Genomic DNA, 27,141 nt, shown 5'->3' on the forward strand with positions numbered 1-27,141 from the left:
AGAGATGACTCCATGGATAAGGTACAAGAATGTTACCAAGAATTCTTTGCTTACACTATTATTATTGTTGTTATTATTGTTGTTATTATTATTATTATTATTATTATTATTGTTATTATTATTATGCCCTTTAGGTTCATTTGGTAGAGGTAGAGATGACAGTGGACCGGGGAAAACGGGGCCCATCTCATCCCGTTTGGACTGAGGATGAAGGATATGAAACATGAAGGTTAAAATCAAAACCTGTGTGGGGATGGAGGCAAGGATGAACTTACCCTTTCCCCCGCCTTGCCCTGCCCCGTCTCGTCCCCAATCCTTCTTTAGGGATGTCAATGGACCGATGAGAAACGGGGCCCTGCCCCATCTCGCCCTATTTGGACCGGGGATGGAGGACGTGAAACAGGGATGGAGGTTAAAATCCAAACCCATGGGAGGATAGAGGCAGGGATGAAGGTCCACATTTTGAGACTGGACGAGGGTGGAGACCTTGTCCCCTACCCCTGCCCCGATCCAGCCATCCCTAGGTAGAGGCAACTTACAAATGTCACCAAGTTAACTGGATGTCACAAATTTGAAACTCGAGCCACATCTCTTGCTAAGGTCAAAGTATTCTTGGTGGGGGTAGAGGAGACCTCAAGGGTTTTGCCAACCAGAGGTCAACTAATGTGCAGTAGATGATGGGGTTTTTACTTTTGAACTATCTACAAAAGAAAGATATCTTTAAATTTTTTATTAATGTTTATACCATAATAAAACCCTACCCATTGACATTCATAAATGCACCCACCATGCATACATTGTGAAGTTTTGTTTTTATTTGCTCTCTATCTCTCTGCGAGGGGGAGGGGATTGGGTTTGGCACATACCATTAACTTGCCTCACCTACTTGGTTGGTGTGGTAAAAGGGCACCAAGCTTAGGCAAGCACATTAAATCTAAGTGTATTTCTTTTTTTTTTTACTAGGCCAAGGAAGAACCCCTCGTTACGGACGGCACATTAGCTGGCCTCCAGTTGATAAAACCCTTGCTCCTACCCACCAAGGAGTATACCAGCTTCGATCTTGCAGCAAGGGACGCTTCCATGGGTTTCGAACTGTCGACTTGGTGGCATTCACATGTCGCCCGACAAGATGAGGGGAGCCCTCGTGGGCTTGAAGCAAAGTTAATCTTGCTTCCACACCTGTATGAGAGGAGTGCCTCTTTTGAAAGGCTGTCTACACATAGGTTTGCAAACGGGTTGGATTCAGGAAGCCACATTTGTAACATTTGGCTGCCTCGGATCCGAACCAAATCTGACTTCTCAATGTATTTTGGGATCTGAGATCCGTCTGCTTGCAACCACACCTACACACTCTTGAAATTGTCTAGATCCTGTAGAAACCCGGCCTTGGTCAAACATGATTTCTCTTTTACGTAGGGATATAAACGGGTTGGATTTGGTTTGCATGCAGGTAAATCTGATTCGGATTCACATGAAAAAAAATACCTGATCTAAATTGTACTTGTTTAAATAGCTGATGGAATATGGTTTTTACATGTACTCAGATCCAGATACCTTCCAGTTTGGATGTAATACTTGCATCGAATCCGGATCTGATTATTAACCAGACATGGCTTGTTCCACCGAATCTGACTATAAACAGACTTGGATTTGGTTGGATACCCGACCTGACTCTAAAACCCTTAGTTTTACTTTTACCTAGGCTATAACGAATCTTATTTCTTCTGTTGGCCTCCTTGATTGATCGTTTTTACTTGAACAAGTGAACAGAGTTCAAGCAGGTCTAATGACATATCACAAAATATTTTAATTTAAGCCTTATTTCACAACTCATCAGAGTGGCGCAGCGGAAGCGTGGTGGGCCCATAACCCACAGGTCCCAGGATCGAAACCTGGCTCTGATATGGTTTTTGATGAGGGCTACTTGATTAATCACTCTTTTTTTTTCTTTTTGTTTTATTTTTATGTCATCCAATAAACTGATATGAAATTGGCTTCGAGTTTCTTTCAAAGAAAAACTGACCCTAAACAATCGTTAACATCAGTGTAGCTTCTGGTCCTCATTTTTTTTTTACAATTCCTATCCCATTGGCAAAGAGATCACCACGCCTGGGCCTAGCCGGCATCAGTTTGACTCGACTCAAGTCTGGACAACACAGTCGAAGGTGAATATTTCGCGAGTCAAGTTCATAGTGACAAATATCAGTCTGTTCTTTTTAAAAAAAATGCAAACAAAAAAGAAATGCGAGATATTGTTGAGCTGATAAAAACGTAAATATCGGCAAGGAATTATTTTATTTTAGTTTTCATTTTTTATTTTTGAACCATTTGCCTCTGTAAAAGATGGTTTTTATTCTTAATTAATATTTTGCCTTTTTTGGACAAAATGCACGAGAAAAAATTAATTTATCACAAAAAACCTGGCCGAGGCTGTATACCAAAAGAAGAGAAAAACGTTGTCACTATGGTCAAGTCATATAAAAGGCTTTCTTTATAAACATCATAAAATATACAGATGGATAAAGTCTCCAAGAACATAGGCGACTTGAAACCGTTATCTAAGCCTTGAAACAGAGAACCAGCAACAACAATTAGTTATTTGTTACCGTAAAAAGATCCACTCCTCCTCTGCCTCCACAAGAGAGCACAGTTGCTTCTGATTCTTCGTCTCTATCTGCAACTACTTCCTAGTTACAGTAGTTAAGAGAGGTGATTTTAGGCCCAAGAGATTTGCCAAAAAACTACAGCGGTTAAAACGGGGTCTTCAGAAGCTGCTGAAAGGATTCAACTTGCAGCCACTGCATCAGTCCGTGAGTTAGATTCCAGTAACTGGTGCAGCTTCCCGGCGTTCTCATTGCTCTCTCGCAGCCCGCTTCGCTTAGTCTGGCTGGAATTGCTCTGTCTCGACAGAAATTTCTCGATGCCCACTGGCTGAGATTCAATCCTGTCTGGGATGGTGCCCCCCACATGCTCTAGCTGCGCCTTCTTGAGCTTCTCCTGCAAACCAAACGTAACACATTTAAGCTCTGTTTGGTAGACTTGCATTTAGATGAAAACTCCATTTCCCTGTGTTGCCAAAAGTGGTGTTGAGAGTGGAGTTGCCAACACATCCTCTCGTGAATGGTGTTGAAATGTGGTGTTGGGAGTGCCAACTCCATCCTCAATGCAGTGTTTTGGCAACACCACCGTTCCAAAACAGCAAAAAACGTGAGAGCGCTGACGGAGACCACAACACACCCTTCAGAGACCACAACACACCCCAATTCAAGGCTCCCAAACAGAGCCCTAATCGTGTGATACAGAACGCATTGCTAGATTGTGGAAATCAAGCTCATCTGGGTTGTATCGCCAACGCTCGGTCGAACAAAGCATCAGATCCATAATGCTTTCACAACCAAAAAAGCAAAATGGAATTGATTTAATTGTGCCCGAACCACAAAAAGGAAATAAAAGGGAAGATGAGAATACCATCAGAGAGGAGTTTTCTAGCTTTAGCTTCTCAGATTTTTCCTTCAAGCGGTTTACTTCATCTCTGAGATCCAGGTTCTCACTGCTGATCGTCTGGACCTTCACTGCTAAATCCTCGCTCTCAACCTGAAAAAAATATGAATGATCAGCATCACAAGCACAATCACGTGTGTGCAGGAGAGAGAGAGAGAGAGAGCGAGAGAGAGAGAGAGAGAGAGAGAGAGAGACCTGTTTCCTCAACCTTGACCTCCTTGCAGACTCACGGTTAGACTGCTTCCTCCTTTCTCGCTTCAGTTGACGTTCATCCTGCAAACACATGAAAAGGAATGTAAATGTTCAAAACTCAACAGAACCAAATCATTTTGTTTGATGCATCCTGTACGATTGGCCACAGGAAGTCCAGGCTAAACAAATTACACAGCAGATTTTAGAGTCACTAAACAAACTACTAGGCATGTCCATTCTTTTCCAACTGTGTAAAGGATGAAATCTCATTTCCAAAGAAAATCAAATTTTTGGAATACTTATATCTCATAATAACTAGTTGACACGAATTACAGGTTTGAGTTACAGGATCACAAACACCAGGCTAACAAGGAGATTCAACATCAGCGGATGGAATTAGAAAAGTTCATGGATAGCCCATTAGCATTTTGCATCACCATTGAATCCTAGCCATAGAAGACTACATTCCACAGATGACTGAATCTTTTCTAGGCTCCACCTTTTAATTCCATAAACAAAAAATGCTTAATGAGAGACCGACAAATTCGAAGAACATACCTGTAACCAAGGCTCAGATGGCAAAACATCATGACTTGGAACAATAGAACCAGCTGCCTGAAGACCAGAAGTTGCAGTCCCCGTCTTGCCTTTGGGGTTTCTGAACACTATCCCTGGGGTCATGCCAGAGACAGGCACACCCCCCGTAGTCTTGCTTGCAGGTGGTACTGTAGTAACTCCTAAAGGTCTACTAACAAATGTATTCGACTCCCCACCATGAACACCAAGCTGAGCATTAGGATCAACTTTGCTATTTTTTCCTATCAATAAGGGAACAAATTTCAGTCAAATCATCAAATTTTCAACTGATAAAAGTGGAATAGCCATCCATCAAGTATAGAAAAACTATGCTCTGTTAGCAGCTATCCAAGGCAAGAACCAGAAGAAAGACAAATGCGTCCTTGAAAAATAAACCACCCACTTATGCCTCTTTTGAAAACAAAAAGAAAACAATAGAGATGAATTCTCAACAATACAAGATACTGAAATCCCTGAAAAAAGGTGGATTCCGTAGACATCCTCCACAAGAAAATAGTAAATTATAATTATAATTAACACTATTTATGATGATGAATCCAAAAGTCCATGGCAATACACAAAATGTTTTTTCTAGCATACCCTTGGATGTCATTTCTTCAGCCATCCTTTTCCTCCCAGCAGTATTCCCATCACTTCCACCACTTGAGCCTTCCGTGTCACAGTCTGAACTGCAGATTTTTTTTTCCCAGAATTGATACAATAGTCAGGTTTAATCATTGAGAGTTTAAGCCACCAAAAAGAACAACCAAACAGATAAACCATCCAGAGACGCAAAACCAACCAACCGCAAAAATAACAAAGTAAAGGATCCCTTTAGCAGCAAGTGTTATTTTAATAAAGGTGCCTACTGCCTAAGCCCTAGACCTGAATATCAATCATACACAAAGTTTTCTTTATAAAGACTAGAGGATAATGCTACAAATCAACAAACCTTTGTGATTGTCCATAGGTCTGGCCATTTGCAGTATCAATGTTTCCATTGCCGGTTGACACAGGAAGCCCGTCAAATCCTTTTAGTGTTTTTATCAATCCTCGGTCCTTACTTGATGATTTGGAAAGTGTTTCTGCGCTCATGCCCTGAATCAAGAGTAAAAGAAAGTATAAATGAGCTATGGACAGGGTAGCAGATGAATGACCTTATCAGTGATGATATGCACAGAGAAATCCATATTCTGAAAATTAGCTCCAAGCGGCTGACCTACTCAGTCAAGTCCATTAGAACGACATTAACTTGGAGTAGCTCATTTCAGGTTATTATAATCACTCAAATTTTGAGGCCACAAAAACCTCAGAACTATTAATTTGGGCTTGAATCAATTGGATCAGACAACCCAAGCTCTGGGTCATGTTATCATTTCTGCATAAACTAAATGCCGAGTTTAGAAAGTTATGTGATCAACATAATGAGAAAACTTAGAAGATAATGTTCAATACCACTGTTTCATTTGTCCCAGATGATTTTGTCACATGCCCATGTGGATGCGGACCCTGTGCACATTAAAATCAAAGACATAATTTTTTTTTTTTTTTAAAAAGACTAAGATCTTCAATCATCAGAAAAAAAAAACCAAATCCAGAAACTTCTACAAACTTGGCAATCAACATTTTCTGTACTACTACATGTGCAAATCTTAGAAAAGAAAATTATTGCTAATATTAATGTCAAAAGTAACAAGACTCACAAGTGGCATAGATGGATGATGAGCATAAACTCCTCCATGTGAGTACAGTGCTGCATATGCTGGTGATCCATAAGGTGGAAGAAGAGCCTGCAATACAAAGTAGGAAGCATAGACAGTGTTAGCAACCTCGAGAATATGATTCTACCTAGAATTCTCCCAAATTTATTAACAGGAAAAGAATGAAAACTTCCAAGATTTATGAAGCTGTGAAACGGCAACAGCATATAATGGGCCAAGCATCATGAACTGCAAAATGCGTGTATGTGCGCACACGTGTGCAGTGATGCTATAAATTATTCCAAATAAAAGGATTTTCAAGAAATAGGTAAATAACACAAACAGAACACTTTCATACAAACCAAACTTGATTTGTCAATTGGTCGGATTGGGTCAAACCTAATCCACCTGCTTATGATTCGGATTAAGGTTTGGGAACTGTTGGGTCAGGCATTTGGAAGCCCAAATCTGACCATATTTTTGTTATTTTGAACCCCAAACCCAATATTTTATGGGTAGAATATTTTTTGGGTTGGCCCAAACCAACCCAAGTATATTCATATAGGGTGTACATTATATAACAATGCCAACAAAGACAGGCTGTACAGTGGTTACCTAGTGTTGCCTTCGCGAAGAGGTTCCACAATTTACGCTTTTATTTAAATGATAACACATTTTGGTCTTGTTGGGTACCTGATGGGGTGTCTACCCAATCAACCCAAATCCAAACCTAAACATGGTCATGTGTGAAAAAATATTCCCAAATTGGCACCTTTCTATCTGTGTCTCCTCAGTCCCTCCTAAATCCTATATTTTGGATTCAGGCCAGTAGCACACAACCACAGACCCCTAAAGCAAGCACCGCAAGAATAACTGACTGACCCCTCATGATCTTAACTCTTATCACCCAACAACCCCACAAGTCACCGTCCCCCCTTCCCTTGCCAGGCTGGGTAGCCCCTCGTGGGAATTGAACCTGAGAACCTCAGCTAAAGTTGTATTTCTTTATTGATCCACCACCAAAAATTGAAGGATTTCCATTTGAAACAGAAAAAGCCGTGGCCCATGACATACTGGATTGTCAGATGCAAGCTATCAAGTAATACCCTGGAAAATTCAAGGACCAGAAAACCAAACTAAATGCACATGAAGAGAACCTTCATACTGTTACATGAGTGACTGTGTCTGTTTGACATTTGCACACATTTCGTTCCATGGTAACCTGAATAAAAAAGCTTGAATACCTGTGGTGCCCACATATATGGAAGAGGAGTATGACCAGATGCAACAGCAGATCCAAAATAAGGGTATGGCACACCGACTCCTGTGTAGTATGCCTGCACAATCAATAAACAACAATGCCTTGGTCAAGAAGAACTTTGAAAAATGCCCCAGGCTATGTGGAAAACAGAGAGAGAGAGAGAGAGAGAGAGAGAGAGAGAGAGAGAGAGAGAGAGAGAGAGAGAGAGAGCTAACTTGGAAAGCTGTCCAATCAGGATAAGTAGGTATTGTAGGATGTTCCTAAACAACAGAAGGATTGAATCAGTCAGAGTCCATATGCTATAGTTAAGGTGCCAATAAAAATAAAACAAGAACCAGAGAAAGTAACAGTTAAAGACCTGTGGCACCAAGTATCCTCATTTCTTTGATATGTATTAGGCATTATGAACTTGAAAGCACATTCCATCCACATACTCAGTAGGGATTTACATTGCTCGTACTCACACACACACACTCACACATACAAAAAAAAGGTAGGGGTGAAGAAAAACTAGCTCAGACTTTAGTCAACCTCCGTCTGAGACAGCTTTTCCCTAATCCTTCAAAATGTTCTATCAACATTACATGTCTGATAGCATTCACTCAATTAACATAAGCTAGAAACAACCTCAAGATTCTGAAATTGATAAGGATCCAAACTGAGGTCCAAATAAAACATACATCATACAAAACCTTCAACTAAAGAATGTTCTTAAAATGGATAATTTACCTAATTTACTCAATAGTCAGCGATTCATCTCCTTAAAAAATAAAACAAAAGATAGGCTCACCTGTGCAGGTGAAGATGCTTTGTCCGACTTTAATGGCATTCCACCTTCTGTGTTTTCCATGCCGATCAGGTAATTTAGATCTTAAAATGCTATTAACAGTATCAGAGAACCAAAAATCAAAATGCAGTGCTCTCCGTCTGAAATCAGTTGGTAAACTATGTTATTAAAGCCAAAGATAGAGCCACTACAGGTTAGAATTGGAGTGCACGGAACTAAAGACTTGGATAGCACAAATCCTGCAAGCTAGCAATAGGAAAAATGCACACGCAAGACTACAATCTAACATTAACTGATATAACATAGTTAAGAGATGCTAGAACACACTTACAACCGTGACATCCACCAATTACAAGACGCCTCATAGTAAACCTAAAAAGTAAGCTACTATATGCATGTAACACTTATAAGCATGTACACATGAACACTCACATATGCCACAGAAAGCAATTTCTACATTTACAACAGTTATCATTCCGACATTCATAGATTGATAAATCACGCGGATCAGGTCCCGGCTACCAAGATGCACTTAAGACATGAAGCAAGCTTGAAAACATCAAAGACGATGCAAATGCAAGCACTGACAGTTGAATAAAAAGAAGACAAGATAGAGAACACAGAAGGAACTTAAAAAGTAGAGGCCACAAACTGCTTGTCAAAAAAAATTTTGTAAATTGAGGTACAAACGTGGAGTTCCCAGCCACCAAACATGCAGCAGATCAACATTTACAAAAAGGCTTCCATTCACAACATCGTTGAGATACTACACAAAGGTTTCCATATGCAATAGAAGCATTTCTTCACCGGGTCTGGCCACTAAGCATCAAGAACTTAAAAAAAAAAAAGTATTTCAAACCCAAATATAACTATAACCAACATATCCAGCGTCTTTCTTTCATGATATTACAGAATTTCCCAAACTTCAGTCCACCCCCCCTCCCCGGACTGAGGCTACTTAAACCGTAATCAATCAGCAAAACTATTGCTTCAGAGATTACCAAGTGTAGCAGTGTTTCATGGAAAACTGAGACCAGACCATAAAGGAGGAAAGAGGGTGTGTATAGATAGGTGTGTTTGTGTCATGGTGCATGCCGTTTGAAACTATGAGTTGTTCCTGCCCTGATGGTTGACACATGCAGAGAGAAAACTAGCTGTTTTGCATCGATGGAATAGAGTTTAATGAAATTGGAACCACATCAATAAAATGATTAATAACCACAAATTGATCAAGACCTCCCCACGCTATTAGCTGGACAAGCTCACATGATCTCAAGTGTCACTATGATCAACATCGAGTGTCATAACTCATAAGCTCATCATCATTAGCATGCATGATCTAGAATATAAATCTCAGTGGAGTATGACACTAATGCTATGAAATATCATGCCTATGGCACAAATAAATCAACTTGTACGCTGCCAATTAAGCAAAACCTCAGCAGTCCATATAAAATGATTTTAAACACGACTGCATAATTGGCCGGAGAGAGAGAAGGAGAGAGAGAGAGAGAGAGAGAGAGAGAGAGAGAGAGAGAGAGAGAGAGAGAAGGAGAGAGAGAGAGAGAGAGATTTTCTTTACCCTTTTCTTTCCAATTTCTTTAGCGAAGCTTCCTATGCCACCAAGCCTATAGCCAAAGCCACTGATTAAAGACAAAGCAGACCGGCCTAAAATTCACAATCCAACTCAGAGATTAGTCGAGAATCTAGTAGGACTCTGCCCACAATTCAATCTCCAGGAACTCAGTTTGTAACAAAGGGAAGCTGCCTGAGCCAGGAAGCAGGTTAAGAATTCTACAAAGTGGTACAAGTACCTCCTGGTGATCTCCCCAGATCCACCAATGAAGCGCGTCCATAGAGGCATGATCTCATGTTCCAGAATTGCGCCTTGAATTCCACGGCCCAATCACCCAAAACAGAGAGAGATCGAGTGCCTTTTTTTCCTCTATTCCCTTTCTCTTTTCGCCCTTCTTAATAAGCGTCTGTTTCCTACTCTACATATGAAGCTGCCAAAGATACTGATTCTCCTTCTCAATAAACTTCCCCTCCTCCTATCCCTATTTCTCTGTTGATCGATCACACAGATCCGTCACAGATAATGAATCTGTCAACCGCCTCCATTCGTGCCTGTGAGTGCTCTAGTCTCCCTGCACGTGCGCTATCTCACGTGTATGAATTATTTCTTGCTTTTTATGGCTTTTCAATTTGCAACCTTTTTTTTGAAGGATTTAACAATTCACTTACATAACTCTTCTAAAGAGCTCTAATAAATAAAACAAAGAGAATTCATATTTCTCGCTAAACACTAACTCCCCCCCCCTCCCCCCCCTCCCCCCCATTTTCATTCCGTAAAGTTTTCTAATTTCAGCAAACACTCCGTTGTTCCACTCAAGATCACTAGAACAACTTGAGAATATTGAGATCAACAAGCATAACAAAGCGTTAAAAAAAATGCGCTCTAATTGCTCTTTCCGCGAATTCAAGTAAACATGCCGCTTTTTCACTAAACACTATCAAATTTTCACTTCAGAAACTCAGAAAAATCCGTAAGATGCGATTCTTCCGAATCTTTCAAGCAAGTAACGCGACGAAAAAAGAAGCAAAAAAAGCATTCTCAACTCAACGAAACAAAGAAATCCACAGCCTCAACCATCTAAGCATCATCAAAAACGCCAAAAGATCACAGATTTCCGAAATAGATCCCAATCAAAAAGAGGAACAAACGAACAAGTTGAAAAACATATTAAAAAAAAACTGTCGCCGGAGATCTCACCGGAAACACGAACACTTTGCAGCAGAAAGCAACAGGAAACCTCACGCTCCGTTCCGGCGATCCGAACGCCGTCCGTCCGAGCCGATTCTCAAACCGTCTCGGAGATCAAAAGAAACACGTTCAGACCCCTCTTCCACTCCTTCCTTCTTCCTGTTCCGACGATCCGAACGCCGTCCGTCCAAGTCGAGTCACGAACCGTCTCGGAAACGAAAAACCACCGCCCTTCTTTTCTTCTCCTTCAGAGTGAGAGAGAGATGAAGGAGGGAGGAGGGAGGGAATGTGCGCCAGGCGGATCGCCACGTCATAAAACGCGTGTCAGTAAACGCACATGCCCACGTATATACGACTGCCGATGGTGGTCGCCGAGTTGGCAATTGTGATTCGTGAAGCGTGGTGCGAATTATATTCCGCGTCATCTGGACCGTACACGTGTATTTGGTGAGCCCTCGCCTACGCGTCCATCGTTCCCCCCTTCCTTCGCAATCTAATCCGTCCCGTCATGTGGCTGACGTGGTCGCGGATTTAACCGATTTGGCGGGTTCCCTTCGCGTCCGTCAAAGCCCCTTCCTCTGGTTTCGTAATAGGACCAAATTAACCCTGGCCTTTTTTTAATTTTTTATAACTAAAATGCCCTCAGTATTTATTCTAATGGCCAAAAGGTCTTTGTTTGATTATTGACCAACCAATTAGGAATCTCTCTCTCGTCCACGGTAGATGTCGTAATATTTACATGAAAATCTCGTGAAAATATTGCAAGAAATTACCCAAAAGTTAAAAACCTTATTTTCTTGCGATAATTTTAATTTCTTGTGAGTTTTTTAATCAAAAACATAATATTTATGTTTTTATCATGAAAAATTGTATGGTTTTTATTTTTAATATTTTTAATATGTTTTATAAAAATATTTTTGTACTTTTAATTTATTTTTTATTATCAATATTTTGCCAAAAAAATCAATAATAAAAAAATTTCAGTTTCTCTCAAATTTTTAACTGCCAATATTTTGTCATTTTTAACTTATGTTACTAGGCTCTAGTCTTTCTCTCCTGGTCTCTACTTGCGCTGATAAAAGAGCCGAACCAAGCTTAACTCATTGTTGTGGCCAGCTGAGCCAAGCACGAACTCATGGAGAACTATAATCAAATAAGTTGAGCCAAAGAGACCTGTTAACAAAAAGAATATATTTTTAAATCAAAAATAAGTTCGGCTTGACCATGTATATACATATAATATAATATGTACATTATATATAATACAATAAGTCCGGCTTGACCCAATTAGGCCCACGAGCATAACAGGTGGGTTGTGGGTCAAGGGTTTCTCAATGAGTCGACCCAAACTAAGCTGTTGGATCAGCCCATCAATTTATGCGCTAGGCTTTGTTCAGGCCGATTGGGTCAACAGCCCAGTCCATTATCGGGTCGGGTTAGCCCGTTGCCCAACCCCAGTTATTGGCCTCTTAAATGCATCATTATTGCAGCTAATCATGAGGTAAAAAAAGTGAACATAGGATTTACTAGGTAAATAAGGTAAACAATTGAACTATTGAAAAGTTAAGAACCCACTGAAATCCTTGTGATACCTCATCTTTATTAGAAGAGTTGAAATTTGAAATTTGAAATTTGAAATTTTTAGTAATGGGAGTTGGCTGACTTTCAACTTATATTTAAGTTTTTTCTGGCCACACTTTTTTCTTGGTGGGGTTATTTTGTATTTAATATAAGATTTCATTTGGAAAATAATGTTATATAGTGCAGGATAATGCATGATTAAATTATAAAGGAATTTTGGTAAATTGTTTAAAGTTTGATCTTACACTATTAATGCCTTTAAACGATGTTAGTATTACTGCATTATGCCAAATCAGGGTTCGTTAAGGCCCAGGTTCGAATCCCTGTGGTAAGTGAGGTCATGTGCCAAGCTTAAGGCCCAGGTTCGAAGCCCTCTGGCACATGGGTCTTAAGAGATATCAGGTAGGGGTCTGCTTAACCCCATCTTGCTTATCAAAAAAAGAAAAATCAGGGTTCGTTAATGAGCTCACAAACACATGTGGGGGTAGTTTAGTCATTTCAAAATGTGAACGGCATCGTCACCCACCCTTTTTTGTCCTTGACCACCAACTTATGTATTCGCAAACTATTTCCGCCCTTTGACCAACAATGAAGATGCTTCGTGTAAACTCCAGAAGGGGAAGGTTATCTAAATGCCGTTATTGGGCACTGGACTTGAGAAAATGACAGAATTATCCCTGTAAACTCCGAGTCGAATGAATGGGGTTTGGTAGGACATCCGATCCGAATCCGACACTGTATTTCCGGGTATGGATCCTTAAAATCAGATGGAACGTGTATCAGATGTTATTCAATTTTGACTGGTTGGAAAACTTTTGGGTCCGTATTGGAAATTTATGTTTCACCATGCGGGAATTTAAACTGCCTGATCAGACTATTTTGGATTCAGAAACATGGAAATACCTTCTATAGGATTAGGATCCACATTGGATCTGAATCAATTTTGATCCACCAGCATTCTTTTCATAAGAACCCTGTTGCCATTTTTAATTTTCCCTGCTAATCAGGACATGGGTTTGGATCCATGGTTTGCTGATCGTGGGTTACTGAATCCAAATCTTAATCATTTGCAATAGAATCCTTTGAGATCCAATGAGGTTGATTGAACCGGGATCCAAAACATATATAGTACTGCTGGATCCAATGTTGCAAATCCAACTTCAGAGAACGCCGGTTCAATAAATGACAAAGTGTAAGGGCAATTATGAAATTAAGACATTTCTAAAAAATCCCAATTAGAGGCGTCGCTGCGCTCTGACGTGTCTCCACGTCCTTCACGCAATTTTTTAGATCAGACCAAAGACGAACGCCAACCGTCGGATCCTCAGAACTTCAGATCTCCCGGGCCTTGGGACCCACGGGAGGGCGTCCTGCTGCCGGATGATGCCACATCTGGCAAAATCGACGGTAGATAAGCCTTGAAGTCCTTTTCACGTCCACGTACTGCAGTACAGAGCGGGGCCCACCCGTTGGCGACCAGGACCAATGGGAATTGTGGTCGACGTGGGCCCGACCCTCCCCTTCGGATGTCGGTGGGAGGAAACGTCGTGGTCCCCACCACGATGCGTCATTCCCGGAATGGCTGTTCTTTTCCCTTGTTGGGGCCCACCACGAAGGGTTACGCAGCGCCAGCTCACCCATCGAGACTTTTCCAGAGGCAGGCGGGCGGGTGGGTGGGTTCCTACGTGGCATGACTATCGTCCACGTGGCTATCGATACGTGGCAATCTTCAATTGGTTCGTACGGAATCGCCCGAGAAGAAAGAGGAAGGGTGAGCGTCATAGAGAAGTGGTTTTGTACACGTCATGGGCCACGGGAGATCAAGATGGAGAGGTGAATGACGTGGCGGACACACTTGATTTATCTATACAGCTCATCCAGCACGGTGACGTGGCGGAGAAGCGTTTCATTTATGCTTCCAGGGGTAGGCCGTCGGGCTTGGAGATGGGTCCCACAAATTTTTTTTTGAAAGCCATTCAAGTTTCAAACGACCGGCCGGCATCTCAGTAGCAAAAAATGAACGGCTTAAACAAAAAAAGAAAACGAGATGGTGTCCCGAGCCGTTCATCAAATGGATGAATATCCAAGGTAGCTATGAGAGAGCAGATCAGGCGCAATCACATTGCACACTTTGAGTGGGCCGCTGCACTTCGTCGCCCTCCATCTTTAGCTGACATCGTGTCGGTTGTGGGGCCCAACAGCAGAAGGAAGGCAGCCAGCTGTAGCGGTACACTCAAAGTGTGCCATGTGATCGCATCTGATCTGCATTCCAGCTAAATGAACTGCCTCTCACCTGATGCGCTCGCATGGGTGTGGACCCCGCCAGGGTTAGGGGGAGACGTGGACAAGAGAGAAAGGCTGGGCTGGAGGGACGAATGCGAGGTGTTTTGCCTAGTGATTGGCTGGAAAATTATGAAACAGTGTCAGACCGGATGAGAAGTGTATGGACCTGGATCCACATGGTGCTGGTTCGGTTGCCGAAGCTTCTTAAAACCTTGAGAAGCTAGCTTGGCTATAAATCTAACCACACTCATGCTTTCAACATTGTATCTTTGCTATAAATCTGACCATTGATTGTGTTTCTTTAACATAATCTGATCACCAGCAAATAAATATGATACTGACCTGAATTGGTTATTTTTAATCAATATAAAAATATTTTAAATTAATTTTTTAATATTATTTTAATGGCTTTAACACGTGTCACTTTTTGATTGACATGTAATATTTTTTAATTGTTTTTTTGGCTGGTTCAGAACGATTCACTTGAGAATCCGTATCGACGGCATTCACCTGAATCGTTGGCCAAACAATACATGACCGATTCCGATACTAACAACATTGATTTTGAGCCATAAGGTTTTGGGGGATTGTGAGCTGTTACTTTTTAAAGCTTTTGAGGAAATAGCTTACATGTTACAATCACATGATTCGAAACCCGTTTCTTACTCATCAAACCATGCAAATTGTACATTGAAAGTTTTCATATATATATATATATATATATATATATATATATATATATATATATATATATATATATATATATATATATATATATATATATATATATATATATAAACATTAAAAAAAACAGAAAAAATCAATTTTACTCAATAATTTTGTATAAAAATTTTAATCATGTAATTGAACATATAGATTTGCCCGTTTGTTTCAATGGGTTTTGATATGAAAAGCCCACCGTGGCAGGTGTTTTCCTAAGAGGGCAGACTAACTATGTTACATGGACACGCCATTTTTGTTGTGTCCCCGGTAGTGCAACCTGATATGTGTCGTGAATACTGACATGTATGGATATTATCTTAATATCTTTAATAATTTTTAATGTTTTTAATAATGTCTAAATAAAATTATATTTTTAGATATTAAAATATCAAAAATAGTTATTTATTTATTAAATAATTTGTGTTCTCTTGTCCTACTTTTCAAAAACTTTTCAAATTTTCCTGTTTAACTCAAGTAGCACGTTGAGTCCTACCCGAATCTTTGTAACATAGCGGTCAGTATGAGACATAGTTCTTCCCACCTCCATGGCGAAGTTTATGTGAAAATTCTATCATAACTTCCCAAGGATTTTTCATGGGAAAGCCATGTTGGCATCCTTTTTAGAAAATCATGCCCTTTCCCATGAAAAGGGGTTCCCTTTCATGGGAAAGAAAGAATGGGGCCTTAAACATACACAGGGATCTCAAATTGATATTTGTGGTATCAATTCCAACTAATGAGTTACAAGACTACAACAACAACAACAACTAGGCCTTCATCCCAAAACAATTGGGGTCGGCGATATGAACCAACAAAGAAAATCATTCCACATGAATCCTTCTCCTCCATTCATTTCTATCCAATGCCATGTCCTCGGTGAGGTTCAAAGCATTCATATCCTTTTCTATCACCTCCATCAATGTCTTCTTAGGCCTACCCCGACCTCTTTTAACTAATATATTTTCCCATTTCTCCATCCTTCTAACTGGAGCATCATTAGGCCTTCGTCGAATATGTCCAAACCACTGTAAACGATTCTCTCTCATCTTATTTTCAATGGGTGCAACGGGTAAAAAACAAAGAAAAAGGATAGGTTCATTCGAGCTCCTGGGGGCAAAGGGTAAGCTCACGGAGTTTTAAGATCCCAAGACAGTGACCGTAAGTATGGCAGGCAACGCTAGTGCGGTTAGGTCTCTAATCCTGGGAGGTGGTTTCTTTGTGTAAATATAAAAAAAGGTTCATTCCAGCTCACAAAGTAGGCTCCATGAGCCAAGTATGATGCTATTAAAACATTTAAAATTAAAACAAAAAAAAAACTATAAAAAAGTGGGAGGCTATTCAAATTAATTAGTTAGAAGATAACAAGCTATGATCGGTTTGGTTCAGCCTGGAGTAGGCTTGTTAAAGATATAATTGATATATTTTATTTTTTTTTAGCTAGTCAAGGTACATATAGCTTGTACATAAACCACACGGTTATGCTTAGGGATGGCAGTGGACTGGGGTGAAACGCAGCCCTGCCCCGGCCGTGCCCCATTTGGACCAGGGATGGAGGACATGAAACAAGGATGAAGGCCGAGATGGAGGTTAAAATCAAAACCCATGTCGGGACGGGATGGAGGCAGGGATGGACTTACGCTTACCCCTGCCCCCCTATCCCCATCCTGATCCTCACTTTGCCCTATCCCGCTGCAGTTCCCAATCCTTCTTTAGGGGCCCCCGCCCTGCCTCGCCCCATTTGGAACGGGGATGGAGGACATGAAAGGAGGATGAAGGTTAAAATCAAAACCCATGCGGGGATGAAAGGCAGGATTTTGAGATGGGGCGGGGGTGTAGACCTTGTCCCCGCCCCGCTCCGGTCCACTGCCATCCCTAGTTATGCTTGGGTTCTTTTACATATTTTCATATATAAATAAACATCAACTTGTGTTTTTTTTTTTAATTCAAAACAAGATGGATTGGTTCTACATAGTGGCCAAGTGAACTTGGGCTGGTCACAATTAAATATAATTGGGATTCTAGTTTGATATTTTTTCTAAGAGGTAAGATTTGGTCAAGTCACCAAGGGGGGATCCGATTGTCTGGTAGGAGCAGTTAGTGGGCTTCACCTTGTGTTGGGAAGTTGCAAGTTCAAATCTCAATGGTATTATTGTATAACTGGTAGGGGTCTGCCTGATACCAGCTTGCCTTTCAAAAAAAATATTTGGTCAAGTCGAGGTTTGAATGATTTTTTTTGTTTTTCATTAAACTAAGCTTATAGATGCTATCTATAGGAAAAATTTAACTGCTTAATATTTTCTCAGGTTATAAAATAATGACCGCGCTAATCCCTACTAACTGGACCATGTTGAACCCATCTAAGGTATGGTTGGTTCAAAACAGCCTGAGCCTATGATCTCCAACTCATTTGGCGGTCACCATGACCAAATCTCACCTTTTTTTTTTCGACAAGAAAGCTGGGGTTAGGCGGACCCCTACCAGTTACACAACTATACCATAGGGATTCGAACTTGCAACATCCCAACACAAGGTGACGTTCACTAACTGCTCCTCCCACACAAGCGCTACATGCTCCACGCACACCTGCACACAGTTTCTTTAAATTTAAACTCCTTCTAGCAACTTTAAAGTATTCAATATGAAATTATCAATACATGTTGGTACTTTTAGAAATTTATTATTGCTCTTTCTTTTAAAAATCTTGTTGATTTCACTGTTTTTTTTTATCAAAACGGCAATAACATACCCTTAAAAGTAACACATTTAAAATTATTGTTTTCTAATTTTATGGAGTTGAATATTACTAAATGAATATAAGTGTAAAATTAGATAAACCCTATAGTGTGTAGTCAGGGCTGTCAACGGGTCGGACTGATCCATCAGGTGTACTCGCCTGCCCAAATGGCTAGCTTCTATAAGTTTGGGTTTCACTTTTGGTTTTGTCGGGGAAAGAAAATGAAATCCTAAACTTGGATCCATATAATTTCAAAAGCTTGCTAATTTTGGTTTACAGTTTAGGTTTCCTCGGGTCAAGAAAATCATGAAATCCTAAACTCAGATCCATATAATATAAAAAAACCTACATTTGCTAAAAATACATATAAAATATTCATGTCAAGCTGGGCTGGGCTGGTTAGCCAATAAAATTCATAGCCCAAACCCAATCCACATATTACTTGGGTCAAATTCATGTCGGCCCAACCCTTACCTGGTATTCAAGTTCAGGTCGGGTCAGGTACCAGATACAGACCCAACCCATTGACAGCTCTATGGGTAAGACGTTCTGCCAGTATTTTGCCATGTCGATGCCAAAATCAGGGATAACAATAACCATTCTTTTTAATTTGCCTTCATTTTAGGATTAAATTGTGGAGAGGCTGCATTTTTTATTTTTTATAGATGAAAAAATCACTCCCAAGATCAAAGACCTAGCCGCGCTGGCTTTGCCTGCCGTACTTATGATTGCTGTCATGGCAGCGCAAAACTCCGTGGGCTTACCCCTTGCCCCGAAGGAGTTGCTAGGCTTCTGCTTGCTCAAGAGTTCAAGCTGGCTTGTTTATAGAAAAAATACATTGTTTTATAGCTGGGAGAAATAGGATTATAAAGATATACATGTATAAAATATATTCTTTATTATCTAATAAGCTTCTACAGGTCAAGCCAAACTGAGTACATGTTATTCATATTCAGCTTGCCTAGCCTATTTTACAAGTTTGAACGAGCTCTTTACAAGCCAAACATGTCCAGCTATCAATTCAACTACGTGAACCCATTCCTTTTTTTTTTGTGATGATAGGCAAGCTGGGGTTAGGCAGATCAGACGTGTTATACAGTCGTACCATTGGGATTTGAACTTGGAACGTCTCAACACAAGGTGGCGTGCACTAACTAGCATTAACATTCCTAGGTCCTATTAGTTTCATGGGGGAAAAGACTCATTGTGGTATGAAAACATGTCTTTTCTCAGCATGGGTAAAACAAACGCCCATTAGCGGACCCCATTTTTTCCTAAGGCTGCATTTCTACTTCCCAAAGCTACCTCCTAAAAAAAGTTGTTTTCCACAGGTGATGGAAAACTTTTCCAAGAAAAGCGAGTCTCTTGCAATAAACGGACTCTTACTGTTGTGAAATCGTTATGTTTGGCTTTCCAACCTTCTTAGGCATAGAATGATCCCAAGAAAGAGTGGTGTGTATTTCAACCTTTGCAACCAAACACATTGATTGTATTCATATAGTCACTGGGCAACATGGAAAAATCCATGTCAATGTTCTTCAATTGCATAATCGTGTTTGGATTTGGACTACAAAATGTAGATAAAATGAGATTTAGCAACTGAAGCATGATTATGATCCTTAAGTATTTTTTTATTTGAAAAACTTGTGTTAGAAAATCATGTGGTCCTACATACTTTTAACCATACATTGTAAGGTTGTCTTAGGTTCAAGCTTGGTTTGTGTGAACTAATTTGGTAGGGCCTTGTGATGTCTTAATACAGTAGTATATACATTATGTGGAGATATTTGTAATTGGTTGAATTGAAGATAGACTCTTAAATACATTATGTTATGGTCATCAAACCTTATATAATAGCCTTCTCTTCAGGATAATTTAGTTTATCTCTCATTAAGTCTAAAAAAAGGACAAATGTCATGTATCATATCATACCCGTCAACGAGCTATCAAAACATCAATAGATAGAAGATGATTTTTGTGGATTCATGTCATTTGTGTTGGTATATGGCACACATATTCCTAGAAAAGTGATGAAATGGAGTCCTAAAGTAATACTCAAGAATGCATTTTCCTTGTATTTGTTTGTAAAAAGATGAATTCCCAGCTCACAAAACACCAATCTGTACTTAAGCTGATGACATCTGAACATTTGGATTCCACAAACCAAACATGAGGAAGTTTTATGTTCCATAGAATGGTCTTTAGGTTTCGCTTGCAAACAGCACAATCATAACTTTTACTCGATCACCACCAAAGGGGTCACCCGTGTGGCCAGCACCTGGTGATGAGGGTGCTGAGATGAAGGCAACCGATCAAACCCCATTGGCCCACAGGTGTGCGCCCATAGCTTTCATGGGCCGAGTAAGGCAGGGTGGTCGTGGGCCCTACCCAGGGGTTTCACTAGGGTTAAAATAAAAACTTTGACCCAATCAAAACAACGGCATTGCCATTCACCAGACGACCTTTCAAAAGTTCTAATTGTCACTAGAGACAAATTTCCGATTCTTCAATCTAATCCGAGTCTTATTTCCGGTACATAGGCTACATAGAAATGCACGAGGAAGTCGTTTCATGTCAGCTCTTTGCTAAATTTTCTTTGGACATTCCTTCCTTTGCAAAAGGCCACTTTGGAGGGAAAGTGCTGCATGGGTGAAAAACCCACCGCATATTTTTCAACATGTTTGTTTTCACCTTTTTAGGAAGAGACCCCATTTCCTAGGAAAGAGAGCCTCTGTCATGAGAAAGGGCACGAAAACAAATGACCATAGTTTTCTCATGTTCGTCTCCCACAAAATCCATTCGGTGCAAAACCTACCGATACGAAATTAGAACCGCTGTAGTCCCTTTCGATTCGATACACGAGAATCCCACGGTTTTCCTACCTCTACGCGAGAACCGTCCTTCGTCCGTCTGGCGTTTCCCATATTTTCTTCGACCCCAAGCAACGCGAGCGAGACCCTCAAGAACGGGGTCATCGAGAGAAGAAATCCGGTGGGTGGTGAGAATTCCGGCCAAAAAAGTGGCAGCCGACTCGGGTCAGGACCTCCAGAGACGCGATCGATCGATTTTTTTTCTGTATTCCGAAGGCCATGGATTACGATTTCCGGAAGAATCGAGCTCCCTATGAGACCTACAGAGCCCCATCGAGCCACGGCCAGCCTCCTCCTTCCTACTACCCGCGAATCGGTCAGCCCGCCGGTCCGCCGATCGGCCGGGCTCCTCCTGCTCCCCCTCCTTCGGCAACCCCATGTGAGTTTTTTTCCTTTTTTCTTTAAATTTTCATTCTTGGTTTTCGATATTTGATGCGAAACATGAAGTTGGTGTTCTTGGATTGTGTTTTTTGATGAGTGGTAGCAGAGATTTTTGGGAACATGTGAGTCGGATTGTTGATTTCCAGAAGGAAAATTAACAGTGGGGTTGAATAGTTTCTTAGTTTGCTTGCAGAGATTCTGTGTATTTGGTTTCTTCTTTGTCACTGGATGATTTGGGTGTTTGTTGCAACCCCATTTGATTTTTTTCCTTGATTTTTGTTTTTTGGTATTTGATCTGAAACGTGAAGTGGGCGTTCTTGAAATCAGAAAGGGGAATTTGTTGATTTTGTGAGAAAGTGGGATATCATGGTTTCTTAGTTTGTTTGGAGAGTTTTTTTTTGTTTGGTTTCTTCTTTTGTTGTCACTAGATGATTTGGTGTGTTTTATTTGTTATGAACTTTGGAATTGGATTATATAGTTGGATTTCTAGGTTGGGTTGAGGTTTTGATCGTTTTAGGAGAAACGAGAATCAACTATCGGTTTTTTGTCCATATAGATAGTTTATTCTTGGCTTTCTCTTTTATAAATGATATTTGTTTTTTCAGTTTCCAAGTAACTGTGATGATTTATATACGAGGTGGCTTGTGTACGCCTTTTTTTCCTTCCAGCATTCCTTCGTCTTCTGCATTCTACCTTTGTTTGGTGAGGGCACTGACCATTGTGGCATGTTATTCTGATGTGCTGCTACTATTTTATGACGATTTTCTTGAGTGGAATCTGGAAAGTGCAGTACTTCGTGACATGTTGAGATTGCAAGAGCGTAAATGGTTGATCGTTGGAAAGGTTGTTTGGTGTTGTGGGGGTGGGGGCGCATGCATGTTGTGTAAGCAGCTCCCCATGTGTACTGGGCAGCCTCGGGGTTTTACACTGCCAGAGTAGCCATTGCCGATCATACATTTCTCTGGAGAAGTTGCTAAATGTATCGTTGGAAGAATGTTTCTTTTTAGATGAGAAGTCTACGGATTTATACATCATTAAAATGTGTGATTACTGCTTACTTAGTGTCCTTTCTTTCATTGCTTGGATTTAACCAAATCATTGTATTTGAACATGTTAATGTAATTTTTCATTTTCTGGAGCAGCCACCAGGTAACTTAATGGGCAAATGTTATACAAGGGAGTTCTTTGAGTTGCTTCCAAATAAGCTGAGCAAACATACGTGGAATTTCTGGTGGCTAAGACAGTGAAAAACATAATCTAGAATTGTTTTGGAAAGCAAACACTGATAAGAATACTCTGCTTTCTAAGATGTGCCTACTGCCTTTTCTTTTGTCTGTATTTTCCTTGGAAAGTTGTTTATATCAAACTAGATGTTTTGCAATATTTTTTTTAGGTATATTTGGCTATATTTTTATTTTGTTGTAATATATCAAAAGGGTAATCTTTTTGTTAAGTAAAAATATTTAAATATAGCCTAGATATTTGAAATGTAAGGCTGGAGAAACTACCTGTGTTTTTTCCCCTTGTTCTTGAAAATAGGAAGCTAGTTCACCTTTTCCCTGATTTTTTTTTCACTTTTTTTCCAAACATCACGGTATAATCATATTATGACATAAAATTTATAATTAAAAACTCATTTACAAGTAGAGTTGAGCAACAGGTTGTGTGTTCTATGGGTTGCGAACAACCTTATGTCAGGATTTTGTGTCATGACGTGTAGAATTCTGGGGTTAGGCCTATCTGGCCTGTTAGTGGGCCAAGTATGAGAGGCCTGTCAACCCATTGCTCATTTTCCTTTAAAGATGGAGAAAAAATTATTTAGAGTTTCTTTCCTCTTTCCCTGCAATTGCTTGTGCTCCCCTGCCTATTCCATTATCTGCTTCACTACCACCACCATCACCTCCTCATCCTCCTTCAAGCCTCTGCAATAGCTGCTTGTGATTGTGGGGATCAGCTCCACCAACTGTATATCCTTCTTTCCATTGACTCCAAGCACACCTTTCATTGTTCTAGATCTGCTTGAGTTGTTGGGATCCCCCTCCTTAAATTCAAGTCATCTGTGGGCGGCTGTTGCCATGATAAGCCTAACACCGAACCTATTGAAGTCTCTGAGTGGCTGTTGCTTTAGGTATTGATAGTTTTGGGGAAGCTGAGGAAGGAGGCAAAGTTTGTGATGAGAAGTGTGACAACTGAGAAGAGTGTGGCAATAATGAAATTGCAAAAGTCCCAATCACCCAGTGTCTCTTACTATCTGGGTTCTGGGCACTTCTACAAGAATCTGGTCATGCTGCCTCATTAGGGCATCGTCAGGGAGGAGGAAGAGTGATGGGTTGGGCATCGTTCTTTTGTACCACAATTAGGCCTTTTCTACAGAAGAAGGTGATGAATGGCAGCTTGTCTTTATTAGGGACAATTTTTTCTTATTTATATATTTTTAACTATCTTTTAAAGCAGATTTGACAAAGCTCAAATGGTAATAAATGAACCTAATCTGTACATTTCTATTTGGACAAGAAGTTTCCTCCCTTTTCTTCCCCCTTGTTTTTTAAGGGTTTTTAATTATGTGTATTTGAGTATTGACTTTTACTCTTCTTTTTTTGCAATTGAGAGCCGGCCTCGCCTGGCTTGACGATTGTCCGAATTGACTTCATGGACAGATCATGTTCTGGGATATTGATCTTAGGCCCAGCCCAGCTCTTTGGCAAGCTTGGTCTGACTGAGCCATTGCCCACTAGCTCCAATTTACAGTGTGGCCTTTTGCCCAACTAACTGTTTACAATCTTAAAATATTCATAGATTTGTTTGGTGACATTGGAATGTAGCATCATTATTGAAGAAACACATAAATTTGCCTTGTCTGTCTTTGAAATTGCAGAAATTGATCAGTTTGGATGAAGTTAATCATACCATCTAATATATGTTAAGTTGGTATAAATCGCTATTGGACAGCAAGTGATTCCCCTTTAAGTTACATGTGCATTTAAAATGTAAGGATACAAATTTGTGGGCATGTTCAGGCTTAATTTTGTAAGCAAAAACGTTCAATTAAACAGTGTTGTAGGTGTTTAAATTTTCTCTTTGCTTTGAGGCATTCAATATTCTGAACAATCTCCAGGTTTTTAACTAATTGACATAATAATTGCAGTTGTGGGAACTAATTAAATTTCCCCCCTTTTTCAGCAGGATTGGGTATCAGGGTTACAATAAAGCCAGAATATCGAATAACACCCCCTGTAAGATTTTACTTGTTGCCTGCTGTTCATCTTTCTCAAGTGAATTATTCACCATTTAGTGGCCTTCATTGCTAACTCTAGGGATTTGCATCGGAGCCAGGATGGAGGTTTTGCAAATTTCGGCTGTTCTGGATTAGACTCCCCAATGTATTTAGCTGTTTTGGATCCAAACCCTTTGCATCCCTAGCCAACTCCATTAATAACATCACTTATTGTTTTTCATCCATTACCCATTTTTCATTCTTATCCATAAGAATAAATTCTTTAGTGTCCTTGATGAAACATGAATGTTTTTGTGAAGGATATTGTAGCTTGAGTTTGTGTTGCCGCTAACTCTTTTCTGGTTCATATCTTTCCTCATATTGCTATAAATTTATGCTCATTATGCAGCCAGCGTTGTCACCACAAATGGCTGAAATCCCAAGGAGCACATTCCAGTTTGACTTTGATTTGGAGAGAAAAATATTAGCGGAGGTTGAGAAAGATAACCAGAACTGGAGCAGCATCATTGTGGAAAATGAATCAGCATCCAGGACTTCAGAACCTAGTTCTCTGGTACCTCCTTTTTTTTCCCTATTAGTGTTTTGAAGATGTTCCTTTCCTTGAGACTGGTTGATATTATTTACAGTAATGACATGCATTCTTCTTTTAGAGCACCTTTTTTCCACTTCCCAGAAAACAATCAGAGTAAAAAAAGACATAAAATAAAATAAGCATTAGTCCATGGAAAATATGTCATAAGCAAGGTTTATCGTGTTTTTGCTGTTCCATCACTTCTATTACTGGAGAAACAATAGCTTATGCTATCAGAAATTATTTGATAGTGATGTTTAATGAATTACCTTGATGATAGTGCTTGCTCTATTGCCATGTTAGTTTTTTATATAAGTTCTGTGGCTTTTCTACTGTTTGGTCTTTTGGCTCGAGTCTCTCCATTGGATAGTTAGTTTGATACTTTGAATGACTTTATTATCAGATTGAAATTGTTTTGTAACAGCTTGTTTCTTTATTTATTACTCAGTAATCATGTTTATATTAGATGGTATTCTGCTGATGTTTGATGAACTTGATAGTTGAAGTGAGGTTCATAACTTCATAGGCATGGTTCAGGACACTGGTAAAACAGTGTACTCATAATACATCTTAGTACCCGATGGTCTTTTCTCCTTTTGTAATGATCCCTACTCCTTTCATATTTCATCATTTTCATTTTATGGTTTCAATTTATTGCTCTCGAGTATTTCGATAATTTTACCTCATTTTCAAGACCCCTCAATTCTTTTGAGGCTAATGCTTGGTTTGTCTCGTGCCTTCTAATACCTTGCTTCTGCTGGTATTTTTGATGATCCAACTTGCTACTTGTATGCACAGATGCTATCATGCTGACTTGCTTATTTCATCAAATTTTCTGTTGGACACTCCTTAATTTGGCTATGATATGCATGTTAGCATTGGGGAAAACTGAAAAATGACAAGGGACAATCATGACTTGCCAAGAGTGAATTCAGACCTGCATCTGATGTTGAATCTGCTCGGTGGACTGAAGCCAGTGTGATAAGCTTGAACACAGTTTTTGGGACTGAAGCTACCCTATAAACGGAAATGGCCTAACCAAGTTATTCCTTCCTCATTTTTTTTTCTAAATTGAATTGAATCTTCTGGTGCAGGATTCCTCCAATCCCGCAGATCAATTGGTGAACAAATATGTTGCTTCAGGACTAAGCCGGGAAGCTGTTACTTTAGCCATCAAAAATTATGGCGACGATCCAACCAAGGTAATCCCCCTTTGCTGTTTTCCTCTCTTTTTATTTGCAGTTATCAACATCACATTATCATAGAAGAAAGTTCAGAAAAATCATTGTCTGAGGACAAAAAACTCAACCTTATTCCTCTGCAGGTTCAGGCGTTTGTCATGTCGTATAATCACCTCCGTGAAATGGGGTTTGCTGCAAGCACTGTTGCTGAAGTCCTGGCCATGTATGATAATGACATGGAGAAGGCACTGGCTCATTTCCTTGGTAATTCAATATAAGTTTGACACAGATTTTGACGAAATGTTTTATGTACGTGTTTGCTTGATGATTGAACCATAAGACATGATTTGGACGTTTTGTACAAAAAATTTCAACGTGGTTCTGTGTAAGCTAATAAAAATTTGTGCTTTGAAATGGTTGGCGAGAAAGTTTGGACCCTCCCTGGCCATGGACGTGGTTGATCATTGTTAAAGCCATCTCCTCCCCGACCAAGGTTAGGCCGTGCTTTCTTAAGTTAACTGAAGATGATTGGAGGTTGTTCCCATCTGTGCTATAGCTGCGAGTGTGAGTCTTTATATCATTGGATTTCAATAAAAGACTTACATCAGAGTTCCATTAAGGCTCTGTTTGGGAACCCGTGTTGGAGGGATTTGCAAGGAGGGGGGTAATACAACTACTGGAATTCAAGGAAAATGGATTTCAAGGAGTTGTGAACTCCCTCTCTTATTTGTAAGCATAACTCCTTAAGGATTCAGACTTTCAACTACTCTTGATTTCTCAAGTTCGTTTGGAATATGTAGC

The 27,141-nt window shown here is 40.0% G+C and overlaps 2 protein-coding genes and 1 non-coding gene across 7 annotated transcripts; 2 read left to right on the forward strand and 1 right to left on the reverse strand.

Moving 5' to 3' along the window:
- Positions 1-1,832: 1,832 nt before the first annotated feature.
- On the forward strand, positions 1,833-1,904 carry TRNAM-CAU (transfer RNA methionine (anticodon CAU)). The gene has a single exon. It is a non-coding gene; the product is annotated as a tRNA-Met (tRNA).
- A 569-nt stretch (positions 1,905-2,473) lies between these two features.
- On the reverse strand, positions 2,474-11,047 carry LOC149819842 (common plant regulatory factor 1-like). 5 transcript variants are annotated; one of them, XM_089983647.1, is made up of 12 exons: positions 10,791-11,042; positions 8,021-8,067; positions 7,446-7,490; positions 7,214-7,306; positions 5,973-6,059; positions 5,725-5,778; positions 5,222-5,367; positions 4,870-4,958; positions 4,252-4,511; positions 3,697-3,774; positions 3,469-3,594; positions 2,474-2,997 (listed from the first exon to the last, which is right to left on the reverse strand). In XM_089983647.1, the coding sequence occupies exons 2-12, from the start codon at positions 8,057-8,059 to the stop codon at positions 2,785-2,787; spliced, it is 1,230 nt and encodes a 409-aa protein (XP_089839773.1). In that variant the 5' UTR covers positions 8,060-8,067; positions 10,791-11,042; the 3' UTR covers positions 2,474-2,784. The 5 variants fall into 5 exon arrangements, with proteins under 5 accessions (XP_089839773.1, XP_089839772.1, XP_089839771.1 ...); XM_089983646.1 differs by having other exon boundaries at positions 8,021-8,109; XM_089983645.1 differs by having other exon boundaries at positions 8,021-8,157.
- A 10,001-nt stretch (positions 11,048-21,048) lies between these two features.
- LOC149819843 (uncharacterized) lies at positions 21,049-26,754 on the forward strand. Its single transcript, XM_089982827.1, has 5 exons — positions 21,049-21,351; positions 24,534-24,586; positions 24,977-25,141; positions 26,254-26,361; positions 26,484-26,754. Exons 1-5 carry the CDS (start codon positions 21,192-21,194, stop codon positions 26,616-26,618), a joined length of 621 nt encoding a protein of 206 aa, XP_089838953.1. The 5' UTR covers positions 21,049-21,191; the 3' UTR covers positions 26,619-26,754.
- The last annotated feature ends 387 nt before the right edge of the window (positions 26,755-27,141 follow it).

The sequence above is a fragment of the Nuphar pumila genome, chromosome 12 (assembly GCF_984573655.1).
Source record: "Nuphar pumila chromosome 12, dmNupPumi1.hap1.1, whole genome shotgun sequence".
In the NCBI taxonomy this organism is placed as follows: Eukaryota; Viridiplantae; Streptophyta; class Magnoliopsida; order Nymphaeales; family Nymphaeaceae; genus Nuphar; species Nuphar pumila.

What these genes read in the sequence shown, in the direction of transcription:
- LOC149819842 (XM_089983646.1), bottom strand. Translation starts at nt 8,080, where the DNA reads ATGGAAAACACAGAAGGTGGAATGCCATTAAAGTCGGACAAAGCATCT. An exon ending in ACCTATGGACAATCACAAAG is followed by an intron (nt 4,959 to 5,221) that starts GTTTGTTGATTT and finishes AAAAATCTGCAG; the next exon opens with TTCAGACTGTGACACGGAAG. An exon ending in CATCTGAGCCTTGGTTACAG is followed by an intron (nt 3,775 to 4,251) that starts GTATGTTCTTCG and finishes ATGTGTTTGCAG; the next exon opens with GATGAACGTCAACTGAAGCG.
- LOC149819843 (XM_089982827.1), top strand. Translation starts at nt 21,192, where the DNA reads ATGGATTACGATTTCCGGAAGAATCGAGCTCCCTATGAGACCTACAGA. An exon ending in CCCTCCTTCGGCAACCCCAT is followed by an intron (nt 21,352 to 24,533) that starts GTGAGTTTTTTT and finishes CCCCTTTTTCAG; the next exon opens with CAGGATTGGGTATCAGGGTT. An exon ending in ATGGCGACGATCCAACCAAG is followed by an intron (nt 26,362 to 26,483) that starts GTAATCCCCCTT and finishes ATTCCTCTGCAG; the next exon opens with GTTCAGGCGTTTGTCATGTC.